The sequence below is a fragment of the Pocillopora damicornis genome, chromosome 6, assembly GCF_964200805.1.
Source record: "Pocillopora damicornis chromosome 6, jaPocDami1.2, whole genome shotgun sequence".
Taxonomy (NCBI): domain Eukaryota; kingdom Metazoa; phylum Cnidaria; class Anthozoa; order Scleractinia; family Pocilloporidae; genus Pocillopora; species Pocillopora damicornis.
Genome location: NC_142675.1, coordinates 6,398,590 through 6,422,723, shown reverse-complemented (window position 1 = coordinate 6,422,723; position 24,134 = coordinate 6,398,590). Strand labels below are relative to the sequence as shown.

General features: G+C 37.5%; 3 protein-coding genes across 3 annotated transcripts; 1 reads left to right on the top strand and 2 right to left on the bottom strand.

Annotated features, from left to right (window-relative positions):
• The first annotated feature begins 3,585 nt into the window (after positions 1-3,585).
• LOC149043660 (uncharacterized) lies at positions 3,586-19,569 on the top strand. The gene is made up of 7 exons (XM_089210099.1): positions 3,586-3,747; positions 4,328-4,389; positions 13,302-13,963; positions 14,158-14,316; positions 14,808-14,897; positions 15,716-15,850; positions 16,523-19,569. The coding sequence occupies exons 3-7, from the start codon at positions 13,327-13,329 to the stop codon at positions 19,567-19,569; spliced, it is 4,068 nt and encodes a 1,355-aa protein (XP_089066225.1). The 5' UTR covers positions 3,586-3,747; positions 4,328-4,389; positions 13,302-13,326.
• Positions 10,505-11,134, bottom strand: LOC149043661 (uncharacterized). Its single transcript, XM_089210100.1, has one exon. It carries the CDS (start codon positions 11,132-11,134, stop codon positions 10,505-10,507), a length of 630 nt encoding a protein of 209 aa, XP_089066226.1.
• Positions 19,570-21,072: 1,503 nt separating the features above from the next.
• On the bottom strand, positions 21,073-23,117 carry LOC149043659 (uncharacterized). Its single transcript, XM_089210641.1, has 3 exons — positions 22,834-23,117; positions 22,460-22,569; positions 21,073-21,919 (listed from the first exon to the last, which is right to left on the bottom strand). Exons 1-3 carry the CDS (start codon positions 22,838-22,840, stop codon positions 21,554-21,556), a joined length of 483 nt encoding a protein of 160 aa, XP_089066767.1. The 5' UTR covers positions 22,841-23,117; the 3' UTR covers positions 21,073-21,553.
• Between the last annotated feature and the right edge of the window lie 1,017 nt (positions 23,118-24,134).

The window sequence follows — 24,134 nt, the reverse complement described above, 5'->3', positions numbered from 1 at the left end:
TCAGTTGTAATATTATTGTTATTATCTTTTTTAATAAAGAACAAAAAAAGATTTGAGTTCCAATGTAACAGAGATATGCTCTTTTTGGACAAGGCATGGATGGTGGTAAATATCACTTCCAAGCTGCCCATCAGTTTTTCTCACGTAGGAGGGAAGAACTGACAAGAATAAGAACTGAACAGAGAGGGTTAAAGAGAAACTGTGGTGCTGCGTTGGGCCGGGGGAGTTGTATTACAATGTAAATGTCATCTAAAGCTGTCGTTTCGAGCGTTAGCCCATCGTCAGAGCGAATGACGAAGGGCTAACGCTCGAATCATCAGCTTTAGAAATCCTTTACTTTGGCTATTTTGCATTATTAACTCAGCTGATTAAAAAATATTGTCGGACGATAATTCATTTTCCCAGAGTCTTTTATTCTTGAGGAACTGAGGGAGGGGTGGGGAAGATCCTCGACCCCAAGTGCATTACCATAGGGACAATAAGAGTCTTAAGCTGCACCTGGAGAAAACAATGATAATGTTTTTATTTCTCTTCTCTGCACAAGAAAATTTATTGTCTTCGTGTATGAATAATACCACCAACTCTGCGTGCTAGATCCTAGCTTCATTTAAAAAGTTTTCAAAAAAGTTAGGGATGTTTAGCTCTTCCTTCAACAAAGCGTCAGCCATCTTCTCACCCAAACTTTATGTAAACTCATAGCGTTAAAGAGAGAAGAATGCTGACGCATCTTATATTTCTTCAGTAGTAAAGGTAAGGCATAGTCCTCCACTCACACCAAGTTCTAAAGCAGGGGTTTCCGTGACTTTTCCCATGAGCAATGGGCGGCTGCACCCAGAAAAGAGGCTATGAAGCCTTTCCCTCCATAAGTGGGTATGGGGCCAGTTTCTCGAAGGTCACCCATGCAAAGAGCCCGTAAAGCTCTTCTGTTTTGATTTAAGACGGGAGATTCAAAAGTTTTTAAAATAATACACTCAAACTATTAGCTTAAAAAAACAAAATGGACTGGTTAGAGTGCTACAACCTGCTTCTCCATTCTTAAATTTTGACTTTTAAATGTGGCCTCGGGCCCGATAAGTTACCGGGACGTTCGAGAAATGGGCGCCTGAGTGCATACTCCCTGTAGAAAATCTGTTTCGTTTTTAAATTTTCAATTACAATTTTTTTTTGTATTCAAGTGCAACACGCGTGATTTCACAAATTAGCTAATCACGTCTCTAACCTTGACATTAAAAAATTGGCGTGGACATTTTTCGCGTACTTTTGTTGTTTTGTTTTACGGAGTTGTTTTTAGTTGTTTTGAGCTTTCGTTTATGCAAATTTGTTACCCCTTTGTTTGAAATCTAAAGAAGTTTTGAAGTTTTAATTTAGGCCAAATGTTGTGGTTTTTTTAACAAGTCTAATATACGGTATTTTTTTCTTTTTTTTTCTTTTTTTTCGTAAATGGATCGTTCACACTCCCCCAGAAAAAAAGTTTGAACTGTAGAAGCTCGCAAAAGTGATTTCCAGCTTTCGGGGCAGTTGTTTTGTTTGTTCGTTCTTTTTTTGTTTCACTCTGTTTGCTATCCAGGCTTGGTTCATTCGGAGGCTATTTTTCATTCTTGGTGATCTTTCCGCAACCTTGCATTGCTGTGTTTGTCGATCGATTTTCTCTCCTTTCGGTTGTTTTTTTTTTCTTCGTGCTGGCGCGTTTGGAGTCTGAGAACATTCGGAGAAATTGTAAGTGCACTGCTAGGTAAATATGGAGGAATTTTGTATATTTACTTCTAGTGCTCTCACCACAATGCACTCCAATAGATTGCTTCAATCATAGCAATCACTACGCCCCCTATGAAGCTGAGTATTTCGTTAACCTCAGTGTTACATAAACTAGGTTAGAAAGGCGATTCTCTATCGGTAGAGATAATATCGTGCTACAGATTATGATACTTAATCCCTTCGAAAATACAGTTGTGGACGTGGAACATTTCAAATTGCGATTTCTTCCTTATTTTAGTTGCGTTCAGTTTTCAGTACTCTCTTGGAGAAATATAATCTTCATGTTCTGAAATTATTCCGGCTTGGTAATAACCTGACAATATTCAAATTTCGATCGCCATTATACAGCTACAGAGATTTATCAAACGGAAACAAAAGTGATTACTCCCAGAAAAAAAAAAAGTGTTGACACCCAAAAAAAGAGCAATTGTTAAATCAAGGAACATTTTAAACAGCGCATTTTGAGTTTCAGACATTGAAACAGTTTTAGTTTCTACATAGAGAAAATACAGCATTACTTACTTTAATTTCCGGCAAAGTCGCAGTGGAGGAGATTCCCTTCAAACTTGGAATTGGAAATTACCCCTCTTTTGAAAACAATTGATAATCAAATTTATTCTATAGCCCCAAACAAAAAAGTGTTTTAACGCAGAGCTGAACGAGGTCAGTGAATACCAAGTACGAAATTGACGTCATAAATACATTTGTATCTGCAAAATTCACCCACGCGCACTTCAAGGAAATACTAGAAACTTCTAGAAAACCACAACGGGGACGGCAATGAGAACATAGCGAACCCAAAGATCTAATGGGCAAAACAATAGCGCAGCACGTGCGTTTTAAAACTTTGTACTTTTCTTAGCCCAACCATATATAACAAAATACGTCATGAAATCGACAAGTTGTACGTTCTCTTAGTAGGGAAACCTCGACGTACAACAATTTAGTCACGATTTTACTTAGTACTTAACACTACATTCGCATATCATGCAAAAGGGAAGATATCGCACCGTCAGAATTGGTAAATTCATCGAGGAACTGGCGAAATTCTAAGGGGAAAAGAAATATGGTGCGCGAACCATTTGCTGTTCAAACGTCAGCTGTCTGACGGCCTAAGACATTAAACAGAACAAATAAAATGGAAAACATAATAAGAGAGAGACAGGGATAGAGGAAGAGAGAGATAGGAATCATGTCCTGTGATGAATTAATAGCAGTCGCTTTTTTTTCTAAGTATGAAAGCAATGCGATTTCCAGGGCCACTCGTGGGAAGGAGGAAAATTACTAGGACAGCGGGGGTTAGTGTGCTCCCTCTTCCCTCGCGCGCGATTTTTTTTTCTCGCGCGCATTCAGAAGCTAAGGTACTTCGACTTGTTAAGTCGGTTTTTTCTTTCTAACTTGCCCAGATGAGCCTCTTCTCGATCTGCACAAAAGCCAGGGATCGAACTTTTTTCAATTTTGGCGGCTACTGCCTCCTATGGGAGGCGAAGCCATAAACATGCTATTGAAATGAGTGTGTGTGTTGGTGATGGTAACGAGAAAATGCCGAACTTCACTCGGTTTTGACCCGATGTCAGTTATTGTTTATTTTGAAACATCTTCTTCCGATGCCTCCATTGTTTAATACAGCAGTAAAAGATATATGTGCCATCAACACTTTTGAAAAATTGCTTAACATTCTATTTAGCGAAGTATACTGTTAACATTTCGGCTCTACATCACTATCGTTTTCTGCAACTATCACTGATATGTCTCTATATGAATTATTAAATTTGTTTTCCCGCTGACCACTCGTATTTCTATCTTTGCTTCTTCCCCCGCTCGTCGCCCGTGATGTAGCAACTCCCGGAGCAAACGTATAAGTCACGTGATCTTGCCCAAGCCGCTTTGCCGTGCTTACTTCTCAGTTTTCCTTCCTTCCAACCGTCTCGATTAGCTGACTGCAAGAAGTCTGTGACCGATTGGGCCTCAAACATGATGACGATTACATTGGTGAGTGTAATTAGAGCATAATCGTACCGAAGGTACTCTTGCGCGTGATGAAAGTCACCAACATAACATAACATGAGCAGTATCACGGGATGACGCTGAAGCACGATAAACAGAAAAGCATTTTTACACTTGATACAACAATTCTTAGTTACATTTGGGCGCCGAGAGCTTGAAATATATGGTAGATTAATTTTAAAGAAATCCATCAGAGGTATTTTCGAGCTGAAACCACTGTGATCTTGTTAGTTGATACAGACACAACAATTACTGTTTCGATCGCCTCTGGACGGATCAGGAAAACGATTTGCCGCACTTCTACAGATCGCTTTCCAAGTTAAAAGTTGTCAAAAGAAAATTAAATATTTCTCAAAGGGCGTCGAAAGAGTTAGATTCTTAGAGTTATACGCTCCCCGTTTTTGAAGTAGTTAGGTATTTAAAGTAGAGTGGAGAAGATCGAAATTAAATCAAGATTTTACAGTTCGATCCGTACACTAATTCCCCAATCTTAGAGTTTGTCTCAAATTATAGAAGTAAAGAAAGCAATTTCTTTGACACAGTCGCAACACATCTCTCTTTGCAGGACCATCATTGAACCATTCTGGTAAAGACGGTATCATTATTCACTTCGAAGATCATTTTAGGGTAAGTCACAGACGCAATTATTTAATTATGCATCTAAATTTTATTTCTGTACGTAACACACTCCACATCTACATGAAGCATTGTAATCGAATCATCTACGTTACAATGGATCTGTTCTGCAATCAGAGCGGCTGTCTCCTTTCGTTGCCGTTGTTGTACTATAGTTTAGCGATGGCACATACCAAATTTTCGAAGACGAGATACATTTGAGTTGAAGGCGGAACTTTTAAGATGGAAAAAAGCCAATTAATCTTGAACGTAATCGAAACTGAAAGTGAAATCTTACCACCTTTCAAGAGTGTCGGAATCACTCGGTTTCTCGCATATAAAACCTTCTCTAGGAACTCCTGTGTTTTCTGATACGTGTTGAAATTGCAATCTCCGATGGTGTCTATGTTTGAGCTTCATGGTTTCGAATGATTTTATGGCTACATGTCACAAATGCAATCAGCCGAATCATAATAACTTCAAAATTCAAGTGGGCTGTTTTCCTTTGCCGATCTCGGAGAAGTTATTTTTAAGAATTGTTTCTCTTGTCTATTTATCTTTTGATGACAAAGGTTTCTTTGTGTTAAAACTCAGCTTGTTGCGTGAGGAGAGTTGGCAATTATTTTTTGATTTCAGACATTTAATTGCAATACAGTATATTCTTATGATGGACAATCAAACAGTTGAAGATCAAACAAAATTTTTATTTAATTTCATTTGATGAAAAGCTAACGCCCGAAAACTTATTAACACTAGAAACTTTTTAGAGTAGTAATTTACATAATCTACTCGATTAGTTCAGATGATACCTAATTACCAATTAAACTTAGACAAATTCAGTCCAAGAATTTGCTTGAGGTGGCCAATCAAGCGAAATTATGGAAACACAAATAATTATGATAATAATTTGAGTATTTCTATAGCACTATTTTCATCAAAGTAATCAGTAGTGCTTTACAATGATTCACCCATAAAACTATTTTAAAATAAGCTATAAGGAATAAGAGGTGGAAATTTCACAATAAATTCAGACTGGGAATTTGTGGGAATTCCTAGGAATTCTTAGGAATTCTCAACTGTAACAACTCTGGTTCTAAAAACATAGAAATTCCCAGAAATTGCAAGTTAATAGCCAACAGGACCAGGAATTCCTTGGAATTCCTGGGAATTCCACCTCAGAGCACCAATGAAATTCCCTGAAAGGCTGTAAATCTAAAAACTTGCCAGAGATTCCTAGGAATTTTCAGGAATTTCTAGCAATGTTTAAGAATTACTGGGAATTTTAGGCATCTGATATAAAACAAATATTAAAAGTTCTAAAATCCCAACTAAAAATTCAAGTATTCAATGAAATTTATTTATACATGCATGCTTAACTCAGGTTTATGTGTAAAATATTTTTGATGGTTGATTAACATCAACATGTAGTGATTTTAGGAAAGAATTCGATTTCTTTTTCTTTTCTTGAAAACTTCAAATGAATTATCCTCAATTACAGCTATTCACATAATGTAGTCCTAATCAATCATTAAATATGGTTTGACACAATTTTTGAATAAAATCTGTTGATTCTTTTCCATAAAATAAAATAATTTGAATTATGTTTATTGCAACAAGTACTATCAGTAAAAAAAATGTTATTTTAATGCATCATTTAATTTTGGATGATGATACAAATGGTGTTTAACCCTTTTTGCTCCCAGAGTCAGGCTTTAACTTAATTTTATGTGGTTGTGACTTTTTTGGATAAAACTCTTGTGTGTGAACATTCAAATATAAGCTGTCAAGCAGCACTTTCATGTTTTACTGTTTGTTTTTGTTGATTCTGCAGATTGAAATTTAGAGATTTCTTCTCAACTTTGACTTAGCACTCTTTAGAATGAAGGTGTTAATTATAGTTAAATGAAATGGATTTTTTAATTAAAATCTTGTTATAACTGTAACAATAAATTAGAATGAAGTCATCCTAAAGGGCACACTAAGCTGCTGTTTGTCTTTTTTGCTGGGCTTGCAGCTTTCTCTGTTGGCTTCGAATGGGGTTGTCTACAGGAAGCCTGTCTATTTTGTATCTGGATTCCATAACATCTGAGTTTGAAAAAATAAACTATGTATATGTGTATATATATAATCAGCTTAGACCATATATATATATATATATATATATATATATATATATATATATATATATAATCAGCTTAGACCAGGCCTTAGAGAGCTATAAGGAAAAAGGCATTCATTGGAATTATAATTAACTGAGCTTGGCACCAGGCTTGTCATTATGCTTTCCACTAGGATTGGATTGGACGAAAGAAACTTTGCGTCATCGAATTGTTTTAGAATTTTTTGTTTTTGCTTAGCAATCTTGAAACCTTGCTGATAGATTTATTTCATTTTAAAGTGTGAGCTTAGGAAACTGCAGTGTGTAAGTGACCAATTCAATTCTCAGAATTATTTGAGTTTCAGTTGTGCAGAGCTTTATGTAAGCTCAATTCAAGCCATTATATCTATTCTTTGGTAAGACTTTGATCACAAAATGAATATCGTAATTTTTACCCACCACAAACTTTCAAAATCGTAGCTTTGTAAATGGCCACTTGACCCTTGTTTGTACCAGTCAATATGTTAACTGTTGTCCCTTCTTTTAACTCCATAGTGCCAATGACTTTCTTTTCACTTTTCACACTAACGCTGTTATCGTTTTCCCATTGAACCACAATAAAACCCATCTTTAGAAATGTTATATTAAGCAAAACAGTTGAGAAAAGAATAAACTTAACACATGAGCAATCAACTGATGAAAAGTACATTCAAAGATGTCTAATGGTTATACACAGTCTGAAGTGTTCCTAAGCGTGGAAGAGGGTGTTGACAACAACGATACAAGGTTGTCATTTTATACTACAAGTAAAATTTTATACCAGACCTACAAAGTATAAAACAATTTTGTTGATAGCTGACTCAGAGAAGAACAACAAGTAAACTTTGGAGCTGGTGTTATTGAAGTATGATGTGCACTTTTCATTTGTATATAAAGAAGGACTTGTATCTCTTCTTAAAAATACTTAGAACAAAAAGTCTCTGACAGTGTTTGAGGCAACTTAGCTTGACTGTTCCAAGGTTTTTTAACAAAGGCAACCTGTAATGTAGATTAGGGAAGTAACTTGTATTCGTACCTAACAAAGTTCTTTAAGTGTATTGTTGCTCATGTGGAAGTTGTGTACCAATGAACAGCTGATGAATGTTTTATGATTTTGGCACATCTGTGGACATTACACATTTCGCATCACAACAAAAACTTTTAGGATCATGGAATCCACAAGTCCTTTGAGGTTAGAGCAAAAATCTGTGATATGAGTACATTGGATTAATTGGCAATTTGCATTTAATGAATTGACTGCTGCGTCATGAGAAAATCCATGATAGAGTAAAGATTTACTAAAAGTTAGTTTTAATAATAAATTCCATGATCTTTTATCTTTTTAAGTTATCGACATATAAATGTATGTGTATCTCTCGGTAAATTTTGTATAGCATACCTTTTTTTTTTGTCAAAGTTTTAAGCCTCTAAAAGAACTCCTTGTCTTAAAACCTTCACATTCAAGGTATTGAGAATTTTTTGGAATTTATTTGGACTTTGGGTATTTAAATTGCCTCAAATTCAATTCCCAGAAATTCCCAAGAATTCCACCCTCCTTAAATTTTAGGTAGTTTGTATAGCTGAGAATTCCTAGGAATTCTGAGGAATTCCAAGTCCTCACAAAACTGGAGTCTTCCTTTCCCAAAAATTCCCAGTAATTCCAAGCTTTCCCAATCAGAGCTTATTTGCATGGTTGGGAATTTTTGATAATTCCTTGGAATTCCTAGGAAACTGGTAATTCAGTTTGCAAGAGTAGCACTTTACAATGATTCACCCATAAGACCATTCTACAACAATCTACATATACTATATAAAAATTTCAATGAGACTTCAAATAAAATTTAAAAAAACAGATGAAATAATATTCATAAAAACTTTAATAAAATAAAATTTCCTGCTCTAAAACAGTTTAAGAAAAACCTGACCAAAAAGGTAGGTCCTATGATTGCATTTAAAAATTGTCAATGATGGGATAGCATGCAATTCAGCAGGCGAACTAATCCACAAACATGGTGCAGTGGCATAAAAGAATCTACCACTAAGCTTAGAAAGCATTTTTTCTCTAGGTGGCTCTAGGAACAAGGTGCTATTAGATCTAAGATTGTAAGAGAACCTCACCCTTACACTAATTAAATCACTAATATACAGTGGGGCTAATCCATGGATTGCCTTAAAAGCTAAGACTGATATAAAAATACTAAATTGATCCTAAGAAGCTAAACAACTCCTATATGGTATTTCTGATTGCTGATATTTTAACCCTTTTACTTCCACAAGTGATTAACAGGTAACTTCTCCCTTCAATATCCATATATTTTGCAGCAAACAGGTAATGAGAATACTCAAACTTACATCTAAGAGGTAGAGTTTGTTATCTTGATTTAACACCAAATTCTCAAAAGTAGTTTATAGGGAAATATACAACAGCTAGAAGAGAGAATTAACAATCAGATCTTGGGAATTAAAGGCTAAGTCAATTGAAAAAAAAAGGAAACAATTTATTGGATTGTTTGTGACTGAGTTTGGTATTCAACCAAGGTCAACCAACGTCAACCAATGTCAACCAACTCTTCATCTGGGTTCTTGATTACTGAAATGATCAAACGTAACCAAATTTGAATCAAGATAAAAATAAATGCAATTGAATGGTAATTTGACTTAACCTGCCATTTCATTGGGGCACAGTTGCAAACCCTTTAACTTCCATGAGTGAACACTGAGGAATTTTTCCTTACAGCATCAATACAATATTAAGAAGACAATTGAGGAGAGTAAAGAAACATATCAGTCTGGGGATTACTAGTGATCCAATACAAAATTCTCCAAACTAACATTATGAGAAGTGTGTAGCAGAGAGTAAGAAAAATAACCAATCTTAGGGGTAAAAGGGTTAATTAATGATATAAAAAAAAATTTCTCAGTGATACAGTTTCTTTAATTTGTTTTGATAACTTTCACAATGGAGTTCTGAGTGTGTTCTAAGAAAGATATTGATTATAAATCTTGTTTACTAATATAACAAAACAATTTCATCTTTAAAACAGCCACATATTTAAAATTGCTTCTGTAAAGCCAAGCAATCTCAAAGTAATTTATACTTGTCAACTGATGCTCTTAGCTCTACAATTTGCAAAACACAATCTCACTTTGGCTGACCAGTGTCTTATCCTGCCTAAAAAAATTGAAACTTTTTGAAAAATATGTGTAGCATAAAACACACTAAAACCTTGCCGAGGGAAGAAAAGCATATGCCCATGTCATATTTAGATCTGCCAAAACCTTAAGCTGTGGAAAAAAAAGAATCCTGGAGACAGGTTAATTTTTCATGATAAATTCTGTTACAGGACAAACAGATCTCAAACTTAGTGACTGACCAACCCTCCACACCCCATCCTTTAACTTTAACATAGTTGTGTAAGTCGCATGCTGATTATCTTGTCACCTTAGCGGAGCAAGTCCCATGATGGTAGTCATGCCACCATAGTGTAGGTTCCATGTTAGTAGTCATGTCACCACAATGAAGGTACCACCATGGTAGTTATGTCATCACAGTGTAGGTACCATGTTTGTAGTCATGTCACCTCAGTGTAGGTACCATGATGGTCATCATGTCACCTCAGTGTAGGTACCATGGTAGTCATGTCAGCACAGTGTATGTACCACAATATTTGTCAAGTCATTACAGTGTATCTACCATGTAAGTAGCCATGTCACCTCAGTGTAGGTACAATGGAAGTCAAGTCATCGCAGTGTAGGTACAATGTTAGTGTTACAACTGTTAATGTTGTAACGACAAAATAAGACGAGTAAACGTAACGTCTTCTTTCGTTATTGTTGTTGTTTCTATTACATGTCGTGCGCATTGTGACGTAGTTAAATAACATAATTTATGACACTCTCCCGGGCCGACAACATAAGCTGAAATATAGTATACATTCATGTGTAAAGAGTAAAAAAAATGTCTTATATTGTTCCCTTCAATATCAGGGGTTATTCTATTTGTTCCTTGATTCTCTGTGCTGCCTTCTGAGCGGCAAGTCGTAAAGGAGGACTTTGTATATCATTTTCAGGAGCTTTTTCTATGTTTTTGTTAGTCGATATGTCTGACATTTCTAACGGATAAAGTTTCTCTATAGGTCGTGATAGTTCCTTTCCAGAAGGTACTCTTAGAGATACAGATCTTGCGAGTTCATCTTTCCCCGTGCGTAGGCTAGTTACCACACCTATTTTCCATTGGTTTCGTGGTGTGTTATCGTGTATGAGAACAACATCTCCAATAGCAACTGCCTTTTTGTTTAATATTCTCTTTCGACAAGTGTGATGTTCTCGCAGACTTGTCAGATATTCAGTTTTCCATCGTGTCCAGAAGGCGTTTATTAGTGTTTTCTGATACTGAGCTCTTTTTATCAGTGCTTTTGTTGACATCTCAGATGGAATATAGTCTGGATCTGCTTCGTTTTCTTTAGCATTCGTGTCTGGTAATGTTAGGAGACGGTATCCACATAAGAAATGTGACGGCGTCAGAGGAGAGGCATCGTTGATGTCTGTGTAAGGGTATGTTAAGGGTCGGCTGTTTAGCACTGCTTCTACTTCAGTAAGTATTGTGTTTAGTTCAATCATGTTTAGGCAGCGCCAGCGCCTCCAATTCTGCTTGATCTGGAGTCTCCGAAGTTATTAGTTTTCCGCTCTTTTGAAATCTTGGGTACAGTGTCCCTTGTATGCTCCTCGGATGGATCTCCATTTCTTTATTTCTTCTTCGCTCATTATATCTTGTCCGCGCTGGTCACGGCACCAGTGTTACAACTGTTAATGTTGTAACGACAAAATAAGACGAGTAAACGTAACGTCTTCTTTCTTTATTGTTGTTGTTTCAATTACATGTCGTGCACATTGTGACGTAGTTAAATTACATAATTTATGACAGTTTGTGGTCATGTCACCTCAGTGTAGATGCCATGATGGTAGTCATGTCACCACAGTGTATGCACCACAATGGTTGTCCAGTCATCACAGTGTAGTTATCATGATGGTGGTCATGTCACCACAGTGTAGGTACCACAATGGCAGCCAGGTCACCACAGCGTAGGTACCACAATGGAAGTCAAGTCATAGCCATGTAGGTACCATGTTAGTAATCACGTCAGACAGTGTACGCAGCACAATGGAAGTCAAGTTATCACAGTGTAGGTACCATGTTAGTAGTTATGTTACCACAGTTTAGTTACCATGTCAGTAGTCATGTCACCATAGTGTAAGTACCATGGCAGTAGTCATGTCACCATACTGTAGGTACCACAATGGTAGTCATGTCTCCACATTGTAGGTACCAGGTACCACAATGGGAGTCAAGTTATCACAGTGTAGGTACCATGATGGTAGTCATGTCACCAGAGTATTGGTACCACAATGGTAGTCAAGTCATCACAGTGTAGATACCACAATGATAGTCTTCTCACCACAGTGTAGCAACCACAATCAAATACGTCAAGTCATTACAGTGTAGGTACTATGATGGTGGTCATGTCCCCGCAGTGTAGGTACCACAATGGTAGTTAAGTCACCATAGTGTAGGTATGTCAGTGGTATTCATGTCACCATAGTGTAGATCCCAAGCTGGTAGTCATGGCACCACAGTGTAGATGGTGGTCATGACAACACAGTGTAGATCCCAATGTGGTAATCATGCAACCATTACTGTTGGTCTGCTGGCAGTAATGTCACCACAGTGTAAGTCTTATTTTTGACCAAATGTGGAAGTTGTGGAAGTTGTTCTGTTTACTGGGGTAAAAACTGGACAACAGATAAGCATTGGTGTTTGTAAGGTTGCTGTTTAGATTTTTAGCTGTTGTTGGATTTATCCAGAGCTATATTACATGGTAATCAAAGGAGTAACACTTGTATTAGTGCTGATGAGATAGTGAGTTATGACATAATTTGTGACCAGAGCTGCTTGATAGAGCTGATTATGCTACTTCCAGTATTAATGATGATATTCCAATCAAATAGATGTTACTGATGGTCGTAGTGTTATTGATTTTGTGGTTAAGTAGCACTGTTCCACATATATTACACACCATCAGCCTACCTTGCAGCCTGGCTGTCCAGCCTGCTTGTCTGTTCACCTGCCCGCCCATCTGCTGGCAAGTCCTCTCTTGTACTCAAAAGGAAAGGGGACATTTGCTAGAGAATTGCTTCGCTTTAAACATTCCAGTTGTGTTTTATCTCCAATGCTTTCGTGTGCAGTCTGTTATGAATGACCGGGAAGATAACTTATCACGTTTGTTTTGAGATCAAGAAAATTTCATTAATTGAAAGTCCTCTCTGTTTGCCGAGAAATCTTCTTACGCACTTGAGAGGAGAGGAAATATTTTTCGCCAATTGATTCCCCTTTAACATTCCATTCGTGTCTTGTCTCCGGTTACTTTTGCTTGCAGTTTGCTCGGGGTGAACTGAATTGTAGCTATTCATGGGTTTATTGAGATCATACTTATTTGATTACAGTTTTTTAAAAATCCCAAAGTAGTTATTGCTCTCTCGTTTTGTTTATAGTTTGCATTGTCTTAATTGGAAGACAACTATTGATCGGTTGTAATGAGATCCAAAGTCTCTATCTAAAGTCCTTTCAAAGTGTTCAAATATATATTCCCTTCGTTAGTGATAGGGACTTCAAAAGAGAAGATACCCATGATCATAACCAACATTTTACATTCTCAGTATCAAGATCTCAAAACCTTTTTTTTAAGAGTGGTATATACTAATTTTGTAATTTGATTTGCATGCTCGACAGAAATTTTCTTGGTGAGGTTATTTTCATGGCTGCTGCTTCCTCGTCATTTGCCTCTTCAAAAGAGACAACCAACTATGCCAGGCTGTGCCGTCTTCTGGTGGATGTTGGATCTCAGGTTCTGCGATCCACTTTTGACAAAATACATCCACCAGCGACTCTACACACAGTTTTGGGAAGTACCTCTGTACATTACCCTACATTGCAATCACTGTACAAAGGGAAGAAAAAAGTGCTGAATCCTACTCAATGGGGGAAGCTTTATCCTGCTCATTCGCCCGTGTCATCCGCAACCTTTGACATCACACTCCTAACAGTGCTGCTTAGAAATATCTGTGGTTTGAGCGCTCCTGCCACTGGTTGGGACCATCTTCCCTTAGCTGCCAACACAAGCATTGCGGATGACATAGCCAGAGTGAAGTATTACAGGAACACTGTATACGGCCATGCCTCTCAAGCCGCTGTGGATGACAGTAGTTTCAGTACTTATTGGCAGGAGATACGAGAAGCTCTGGTGAGACTGGGAGGAGTTAATTTTCGAGCAGATATCAACAATCTTGAGCACGACTGCATGGATCCGGATATCGAGGAGCATTATCGTGAGTTGATGAAGCAGTGGAAGAAAGACGACGACAGCATCAAGAACAAACTTGAAGAGATGGAAGGTAAGAAGACTTGTTTTCAATGTCTTTTAGAAGGGTGAGGGCCCCACATTGTGTAGTTTTTCATTTGCACAAGAAGGGCAGCCTGTGAAGGAGCCATCGAGTAATCGTTGACGAAATTATTGTTTTTTTGTACCTTAAAAACACACAACTGCGGTTTGTACTGGTGGATTAGCTTCTTCTTTTTTAATTTTCAGCGAACATTAAAGATTCTATGCAGAAGATCGTATTGCCTTTGAAAGCCGTTTTAGAGAGGAACGTGAAAGACACAACTGGGAAGATAGAGAGTGAAATGAAAGAGGTGAAAGACAAGCTTGCTTCCCTAACAGCAGTAGTAGAGAAGAGCACAGGAGCAGGTCAGTTGTTGGAGACAAAAAAAAAAATGGGGCCATAATATGCATTTCTTCACAAGCTCATTGGACTTAAGTTGTAGTTGTCGTTTGGGCCTGGAGTTTGACCTCAGTGGATCAATTTTACGCGATGTTAAGAGCATGAGTAAGAGACCCGGGCTGCGCACGGGAGCGATCACTTCGGCGTATTAAGTCAAAAAATTGTTTCAATCGAGGTTTTTTTTTTTACCGAGATTTGTCTTTCTTTGAGAATAATGCGTTTCGTACTGATGAGACCCCGGGTGCGGGATTGCAGGAAGCGAAGGTGGCTCTAACGACTTCATTTCGTTGCTGGAAAGGCAAATCTTATTGCGAGATTTTCTTCCAAATATTATCCTTGTTAGCTCCTAGTTTGTTACTTATTGTAAGGAACATTATTTAGGCTTTGCTTTTTTGGTCTCTTATTACGCTTAGCAAGACAACATCTAAACGAGGCTATGTGAATTTGCATTTTACAGACACAACCGGAAAGATAGAGAGTGAAATGAAAGAGATGAAAGAAAAGCTTGGTTTCCTTACGGCTTCAGTAGAAAAAAGCACAGCAGAAGGTCAGTTGATGGGAACAGTGATACGGAAAACAAATCAGGCGAGAACTGGCACCCTCTCACATTCTCATTGGGCTGAAGTTGTAATTGTCGTTTTGGGCTCGCCCTCAGTTCATCAATGTTGCATGATTGTAAGGTTTTACTAGAGCAAACAAGTGTCATTTCAAACAAGTTTTTATCGTTAATTGATAAGTGTCAACTATGGTCGCTATTCGTTAGAAAGTAAGGAAAAAACAAGAAGTAATAATATTGCAACTTCTCACCAATGGGCTACCAAACAGTCTTATTTTCTCACTCTGGTCTCTTCACTGACTTTTTACGTCCCCTGACAGGACACATACACATCCCTGAATTTAGGACGAAGAGGGCCATTGTCTTATTTCATAGATGTTTTGATGTAGGGTTACAATAATCTCCTCTGCCTTGAATGTAATTAAATGTTATAGATTTGGAGTACACATTGTTTAAATAACGACCTGAAAAGGCCTTTCTTTGATTTAAGAAAACTTTGAAATCCTTCAGAGCCTGACAGTGTAGAAAATTAAGTTGTGGTAAAATAACCGAACGGGAATCAATTTCAACTTTCCGTAGCTGAAAACGGATTTTACATTTCCCAAGTGAATGGCTGAAGACAAAGGCTCAATGACATTGAAGCCGGACTCATTTAATGATTTTCGTGTAGCATTGTACAGAAGCAAAAACAGGGGAAAGAAACCAGAATGAAACCATTCGGTTTCAGCTATCTCTCTAACTTAGCCTCTCGTAATGCTTAAGTTTTTGCCGATCTGGGGATATTAAATTTGAATGATTATGATTTTTAGAAAGCACGAAATTTGCACTGGCGCAGATGAGAAGTGAAATAGAGAAAAACCTTGCAAAGATGGAGATTGAAATGAGAGATGTGAAAGAAAATCTGTCTGCCCTGACTGACCCAGTAGAAGAAAGCAAGGATGAAGGTCAGTGAGTTCTGCAAATTGTTGCGTGCGCATTGATCTCAAGAGGTTTTTAAAGTAGCAACTGAAAGGAAATATTCATCTCAGGCATATGAGCATAATGAAATTGGAGTATTTTAAGTTTTCACGCTCTTGCAACGATTCTGCATTCTTCTGTCAATATAATTATTCCTGAGTCAAGTTAATGTTCAAAAGTCAGCACTGGCCTCTTAAGTGTGCTTACATTACGGTTTGTAGAAACCCTGATCATATTAGGACCTTACGCCCCGATCTATCAGTTTTATTGCATGTTCCACTTTTTATGTTTGCGTACCATAAAATAGCTACTCTCGTAATCTGTCCAAAATTTCATAATCTGATTTATCGTAAGCTTGGAAATCGCGATTTACCCATCAGCTCAAGTGTACTCTGCACCTACTTTAAGTGACAATAGGGGTATATTCGTAAACTATAACATCGTGTTAGTTTATGTTAACGGGGCTACATGAATTTATCCTTTCAATCCGATTTCACCGATTGTTGAATTCAGGAGGGACCCTTGTGGTGATGAAGACTTAATTCTGTTTCTGTAGATCACATGATCGTTGGCTTTTAATAAAATTGCTGTATACTCTTATTATATTCTGCAGATTATTTCCTCGCGTCTAACGCAATGTTACTTTGATTTATTTTTAGGTGTTTTTGATCCAACTGAGCTAATCGATGGAATTCGTCAAATGTACATGACTCGCGAAGGATGGCTCTCACCGTTTCCGTGGTGTGAAGAGTTTCAATTTTTTGTGGGTGATATTTTTACCAGGCTTAAAGTGGTCAGAAGAAAGAAAACAAGAGGGGAAGTCACTGACAAGTTCATTACCATGTCTTCTCTCTTGCATCCGCACGAGGAGTGTTCAAAACCGAGAACAGTGCTAATCGAAGGGAAACCTGGTATGGGTAAAACTACATACTGTAAGAAGTACGTTTACGACTGGGCCACAAAAAAGCTGAACCCTCAGGACTGCTTCTCAAGCATAAAAGCGGTGTTGTTCCTTAAATGTCGTGATGTCAAGTCCGATATTTGGGAAGCCATTGATGATCAACTTCTGCCTGAAGATATCGAGGAAGGAGTTAAACAGCAATTCTTCCAATTTATTCGCGCCAACCAATCCAGCATTTTATTGATATTAGATGGACTGGATGAGTTACCTTCCAGTAAAGTGCCAATGATTTCGAAAATACTTGAGGGAAAAGTTCTTCCAAAGTGTTACATAGTGGCAACTGCACGACACGAAGCTGGTATTAAGCTAAGAAAATGCTGTGACACCTTGCTTGAGGTCGAAGGATTTACTAAAAAACACGCCAGCGCATTCATTGCCAAGTACTTCAGAGGAAGGTCTGAGTTAGCGGAAAAGCTCAAGGCACGAATATCACAAGATAAAATCCTTCAAGAGATGTGTGCAAATCCTTTAAACACGGCTCTGCTTTGCCTTTTGTGTGAAGAATTTAGGGGCACCCTTCCGGAAAATAGAACTAAACTGTACTTGAATATGATTGAATGTGTCTTGAGAAGATATAGGAAAAAGACAGAACTACCTGATACGGAAGAAGATCTTTCAAACCTTTACAAAGAGCAGTTGAAAACCCTTGGATTGATAGCGTTAAATGGTTTAATTGAAGACAAGCTGGATTTTGAAGTTAATGAGTTAGGAAACCACGCAAGTGACATAGCTGCATTCGGATTTCTGTCTGTTCATCCCGGCGGTAGTAAACTGAGACCGAGTTTGCATTATGCATTTCTACACAAGAGCTTTCAAGAATGCTTAGCAGCATTCTATATCTGTTGTGAGATTCAAGATAAACGAATTAAACCTGAAGAATTAGTCTTAGATGACAGGTATTTCAGTAGCCTAAAACAGGTGCTTTTGTTTTCGTGCGGCATTTTAGCAGAGCACTCCACAGAACAAGCTGCGGCTCTTGTCACGAATATAGGGAATCAGGTCGAAAAGGGAAGTAACGTTAGAGTTTATTCTGTCAAAGTTGTATTGGAGGCCATCAACGAATGTAAAAGGGAAAAGGGGGACTTTCATCTGCAGCTAGCAAAACGTTTTGGATCTCATAATCAATCGAGGTTTACTTGTTCCAGAGGGGATATACTCGGAAATGAACTTACAGTTTTACTCTGTGAGGCTATCAAAAATAGCAAAACTGTGACCAGCTTGTACTTGTCTGGCAATGGTGTCAACGGATCCGGTGCTACATGCATTGCTGAGGCAATCAAAGTCACTAACACTCTGTCCAGTTTGAAATTGTCAGACAATGGTATAAGCGATATCGGTGCTACATCAATTGCTAAGGCAATTAAAGTCAACAAGACTGTGACCCATTTGGATTTGTCCCACAATGGTATCAGTTATATCGGTGCTACATCTATTGCTGAGGCTATGAAAGCTAACGAGACTCTGACCCATTTGTCGCTGTGGGGTAATGACATTGGTGACACCGGTGCTACGTCTGTTGCTGAGGCAATCAAAGTCAATGAGACTTTAACAAGTTTAGATGTGTCGAAAAGTGGTTTTAGTGCTGCCGGTGCAGCATTTGTTGCAAAGGCAATCAAAGTCAACAAGACTCTGACTTGTTTGGATTTGACGTCCAATCGTTTTAGTGATGACGGTGTTGCATCTCTTGCTGATGCAATCAAGGTAAATAAGACTCTGACCGAAGTAAATTTCGCGGAAAATGGAATCGGTGATGCTGGCGCAGTATCTATAGCCGAGGCAATAAAATTCAACGAATCTCTGATCGACCTGAATTTGTCCAACAATAATATCCGTTATGTCGGCAGTACATGTATTTCCGAGGCAATTAAGGTCAATGAGACTTTGACCAGTTTGGATTTTTCGCTCAATAACCTCAGAGATGCCGGTACGACATCTATTTCCGAGTCAATCAAAGTCAACAAGTTTCTGACCTCTTTGAAAATATGTCAAAATGGTATTGGTTATGTCGGTGCTAATTCTATTGCAGAGGCAATCAAAATCAACAAGTCTCTGACCTCTTTGAGCATACAGCAGAACGGCATTGGTGATGTTGGTGCTAAATCTATTGCAGAGGCAATCAAAATCAACAAGTCTCTGACCTCTTTGAGCATATGGCAAAACGGTATTGGTGATGTTGGTGCTAAATCTATTGCAGAGGCAATCAAAGTTAACAAAATTCTGACAAAGTTGGATTTGTCGCATAATGATATAAGTGAGGTTGGTACTTCTTCTATTGTTGAAGCAATTAAAGTCGAAGGTACTTTGACCACCTTAGATTTGTCGCACAACGACATTAGTGATGCCGGCGCTCTATCTATTGCTGAGGCAATTGAAGTCAATGAGACTCTGATCAGTTTGAACTTGAGCCAGAGTGACGTTGGTGATGCTAGTGCTATATCTATCGCTGAGGCAATCAAAATCAGTGATACTTTGTCTTATTTTGATTTGTCTTACAATGGTATTAGTGATGCCGGTGCTACATATATTGCTGAAGCAGTCAAACTCAACAAGGCGCTAACCAATTTGAATTTGTCTGGCAATGAGATTGGTGACGTCGGTGCTACATCTATCGCTGAGGCAATCAAAGTCAACGAAACTCTCACCAATTTGAACTTGTCTAACAATCGTATTAGTGATGCCGGTGCTGTGTCTATTACTGAGGCAAGCAAAGCCAGAAAGACTTACCAGTGTTTTGTTATCTTTTAATTATGTTCGTGATTCCATTGCTACATCTCTTGTTAAGGCTTGTTTCGTTAGTCAGTTTTGCATGAATATGATGGACGAGGAAGTGAAAAGTTATCACCAAATGGAAAATTTTAGTGGAAACTTTTCCGCTTCTTTTGCTGAGTCAAGTGTAACTATGTAATTTGTGTAACTAATAGAAGACGTGTTTTATGGTGCATTAGGAAGTACGTTTGTGATGAGCTAATAAATCAGAATTACTTGGTAACTACTAAAATTGCGAACGTTCTGACTAAATGTTCGAGAATTGTCTATGCCTGTCAGATTACATTGAAATCCTCATGCGAGTCTTTTGAGCCTTAGTTTGTTACGAGCTGACATATCACACATATCTTTGAGTGGGCCTCAATGGGGTTAGTTAGCTGTAAAACGTTCGCCCACGAACTGAGTTCCTGATTGGTGCGGTTAAGCTTTAGCTGTCAATCAGAAGCCAAATGTATCATTCGGACATTTAGCTCTTGCGGGAAAATACAAAACATGGCAAACTCTGTCAATAATGAAGTTGTAGTTTCGATTCCGATTTTGAAGAAGCACTCAAGCGTCTTTCGGAATCTGACATGTCTCGCGCATTAAAATCGAAACGAAAAGAAGCAATTTCTACACTGGTTTCTGTAAAGGATCTACTGGCCGAGTTGCCAACTGGCTTTGGGAAAAGCTCGATATTTTTCGTCTGCCAAATATAGTGCGCAGTAAATATCAGCCTATATTCATGACCACTTAGGAGGTTTTGTCGAAGCCATTTCTTTCCTGGCTGAAAAAAAAAATGCCTTACCGTTTTACTCGTCGGTTCTAAGTGTGTTTGTTTTTGTCGAAAGAAAGTGCTTCCGTTTTTTAATCTAACTTATGTTGATTGGTAACCCGCTTATTTCCGGAAATGCATCGTCGCGCAACTAATCAGGGGGTTTTTTGCTTTTCAACAGTCTCTTCGGGCAAGCGTCTTCTCGCCCTTCCCCCGCGCCTTACCCCCACCGTCCACTCTAACTCCAAATCAAACGTGGCCGGTCGGATAAGCGATCGCGAGCTTAAAGCGTTAGCTCGCACTATTAAGACGCCTGCACTACACACATGGAGAAAAGATATATTTAGGTGTCCTTAAACATGGATTAATCCTGTCTTAAACTCAGGTTTAATAAGTTTAAGTTGATGTTTAAGTCACTTATACCTAGATTTAAGTTGGACTTAAACCTGGCTTATACTATCTTAAGGCTAAAACTTAATGCAGGTTTAAGTGCACATTAAATGTGTCCAAAACATTCCTGTATGTTTAAGTACTGTTTAATTGAAGTAAACAGAGCTCAAACATTTAATGTTGTCAAAGTACCATTTAATGCAAATTAATCTGCTCAAAATTTGTTGCTTATTTTAGTTTTGAATCAAATTTGTGAAATCAGTGAAATATTATTGTTTTGTTGTTTCATTACTAAACTGCCACCCACCAGGTCACATATCACACTAAACAATATATGTTTCAAGTTTCTTTTATTTTAAATTCACTGGTACACATTCTTAAAGCTGCTGCCTATTTGTAATTAACCCTTTAACTCCCAGGAGTGATTAACAAGTAACTTCTCCCTAAAATATCTTGAACTTATCCAGCAAAGAGATAATGAGAATTCTCAAACTTATCAGGTATAGGTCTTTGTCTTGATATCACACCAGATTCTCATAACTAAGTTACAGGGAAATATGTAGCAGCTAGAGAGGATAGTTACCAATCAGATCTTGGGAGTTAAAGGGTTAAAATGTCACACATACCTAGCTTATTTATGCTTGACAGGAACAAATTTTCCCCACCATAAGTCAATAAATTTAACAATACTTGGAAGAAACTATCCCTGTGATCTAGATAACAATAATTTGTTCTAACAAAACAATTACTTCAGTTTGCCATTAAATACATGATAAATAAATGAATAAAAAGTAGAAAAAGTGTTAAGTATTTTTTCAATCACGACTCTTTGTTTATCTGCCTGACAGCCCAAAGTGGGCCGGCAGGTGCAGGCCTCTCCGACATGCCACCAACACTCCTTGGCTTAGCCATTGCCCTGGCATGGGGGGTCAAATTATTTTTGTAGGTTCTGTCTAGCCTGGCTTTTGCATTTGTCAAGCTTGTTCTTTCCCATGATAGCTTCTTGGTTACATATCTTGCCAGTTTCTTTTCTTTTTCACCAGTAATGAAATCTTCTTGCTCCTCATAATCTGATTCTTCGCTACTCATATAATCAATGTAAAGGATTTCACTATAATACTGTTTTTCTTTTGGTGTCATAGAAGCTTGTAGCATCTCATAGGATGACTGACGCCTTTCCAGTTTCTAATGGAACAAAAAGCAACAATTTAGTCATTATTTAGTTAATAACCAGACCAAATTATATCTATGAAACATATAATTTATTGTCAAATAGAAATACTTTTCTAACTCAAAATGATATCCCACAAAAGATATAAAATATGAAAATAACAAACAGCAATAAATAGAACTCCCAGAAAAAAATTCATGCTACAAAACAGTACTAAATTAAAGCAAACCCATATTATTTGGTTAACTACCAGCAAGGTTGACTTTCCTAATTAATGTGTATTTGTACACCAGTTGTAAACATACCAGTCCTACTTACAGTGTATGACAAATTCGTGCATGGCATTGTTTCATTTTTTGTTGCTGTATATTATCCCACATTGTATTGTGGTACAATGCCATGCACAAATTTGCCACAGTATTAAACAACACTTGTTGTCAAACTGAATTGAAACGTTTGATTCAGAAGCCATGCTTCAGCCACACTATCTTGAAAATTTATTCTTGAATATAGGTTTAGCATGGCAAAAGCAAGACAACTTAGCTAGTCCTTACATTTAGCAAACGCCTGCTTCTTTTGCACTTTTCTTTATGCTCTTCATTTTTCCCTTTTCTTATCCTCTGCTCTCTTTCTTTAGTTGTTTTGAAGTACCGATAAAACTGAGCTGTTGAGTTAAAAACAATAATTATTATCGCTGCATGATATCCTAAAATTACAATACAATGACAAGTCTATGTGTATATGTAACATCAGCTTATGGATATATATTAATTAAAAGAATTAATGCTGGTAATATTGTGTTTTCCCTCTCAGTTTTTAAGTTTTCTGTCCAACATATTTCAGAAAATTTGTTTGATTTTGCACAAGGTAAATGCTTCTTGTTCTAACTTGCACACAACATTAAAACTTGATTCCTGTAATGTAATACCTTCCATTTGTAAGTCAGTCCATAGGCAGCTTTCTCCTCCATGCTCTTTTTTCAGTACTTCTTTCACTTTTGTAAAAATACTCTGGTTTCTCTCTGACTGTGGACTGTAATAAAAATGAGAATGTTATTTTTGTTTTAAACAATAGCCAGAGGCAGTTATAATAATATTATTATTATTATTCAGCCAAAAAAGGAAATAATAATTCAAGTAAAGCAGTTATACAAGAGGGACAATTTTCTAATCACTGCTGGTACAGTGCAGAAGCTACATGCTTTTTACACTTTCAAACTGACATTAGGATTTCTGGTTCTTGGAGGGAAAAGATTTCTCAAAACAAAAATTTGCATTTATTAATCTATCAGCAACATAATAGTTGAAATAACAGATTCTAAAAGTTTACCACCTCCTACTCCCAATTTGAATATTTTACACTGGCCCCAGACTCTAAACACTGGCCTCAAAACAGATAACTAACAGTCCCTTAGAAGAAGCTGGTCAGAGAGAGATTTAGTTCTTGGTGGTAAAGTTTTAATTCTAATATCTTGCATGCCATCTCTCTTAGTGCCTTGCTATTTCAACACATCATCTTATGTATGGTAAAAAAATAACATACTCCTTATCAATGATGAAACCTTGTGCCACTTTTTTTTCTACCATCTTTTTGTAGATGAACCGAAACCGTTTCTGGAAGATAATATGGAAGAACATCATATGTCAAAAGTCAATTCAAACCACAAACTTGTTTATTTCTTTAATCAGGGTCAGCAGGGTTTTTGGGTAAACAGTACACAGTGGAATTTTAAACTGGGTAAACAGTATTTTTGCTAAATGCTTGCAAAATAGGCACAAGAATTCAGCACAAGGATGTTCCAACTTTGTGATAAGCACTAGAACCAACATCTACACATATTGTGCTTTAAGTTAACACAGAACACGCGTGATGGCGGAATGGCGGTGTCTTTGAAGACACGTTTTATGCTTCTGATACACCGCATCTGAAACTCTCAAACACAACTTAACGGTACTAAAGTTGAAAAAATTTATATCCTTAAAGTAATTAAAGAATATTTACCCTTAAGTCATTTGGAATCACAACATTTGATTCTCTGCGAGAGCTTTTAGAACGTTTGTTGCCTTTCTTCTTTGCCTGCCCTTCCAGACTCGCAAGTTGGTTCTTCAGCTTTGCATTTTCTTGCTAAAGGACTGCATTCGTATCTTCTAGTTTCTTTTGCCCTTCGAGAATCGAATCAATCCTTCTACTCATTCTTTCCATAAGAACAAGCTGTCTCTCTTGAACTGG

Bases quoted from the DNA above. Each gene is read 5' to 3' on its own strand.
- LOC149043661 (XM_089210100.1), bottom strand. From the start codon at position 11,134: ATGATTGAACTAAACACAATACTTACTGAAGTAGAAGCAGTGCTAAAC.
- LOC149043660 (XM_089210099.1), top strand. From the start codon at position 13,327: ATGGCTGCTGCTTCCTCGTCATTTGCCTCTTCAAAAGAGACAACCAAC. The intron at 13,964-14,157 runs GTAAGAAGACTT...TTTAATTTTCAG, and splicing joins CAAACTTGAAGAGATGGAAG to CGAACATTAAAGATTCTATG. The intron at 14,317-14,807 runs GTCAGTTGTTGG...TGCATTTTACAG, and splicing joins AGAGAAGAGCACAGGAGCAG to ACACAACCGGAAAGATAGAG.
- LOC149043659 (XM_089210641.1), bottom strand. The intron at 21,920-22,459 runs GTAAGGACTAGC...TTGTTCCATTAG, and splicing joins GAAGCAGGCGTTTGCTAAAT to AAACTGGAAAGGCGTCAGTC.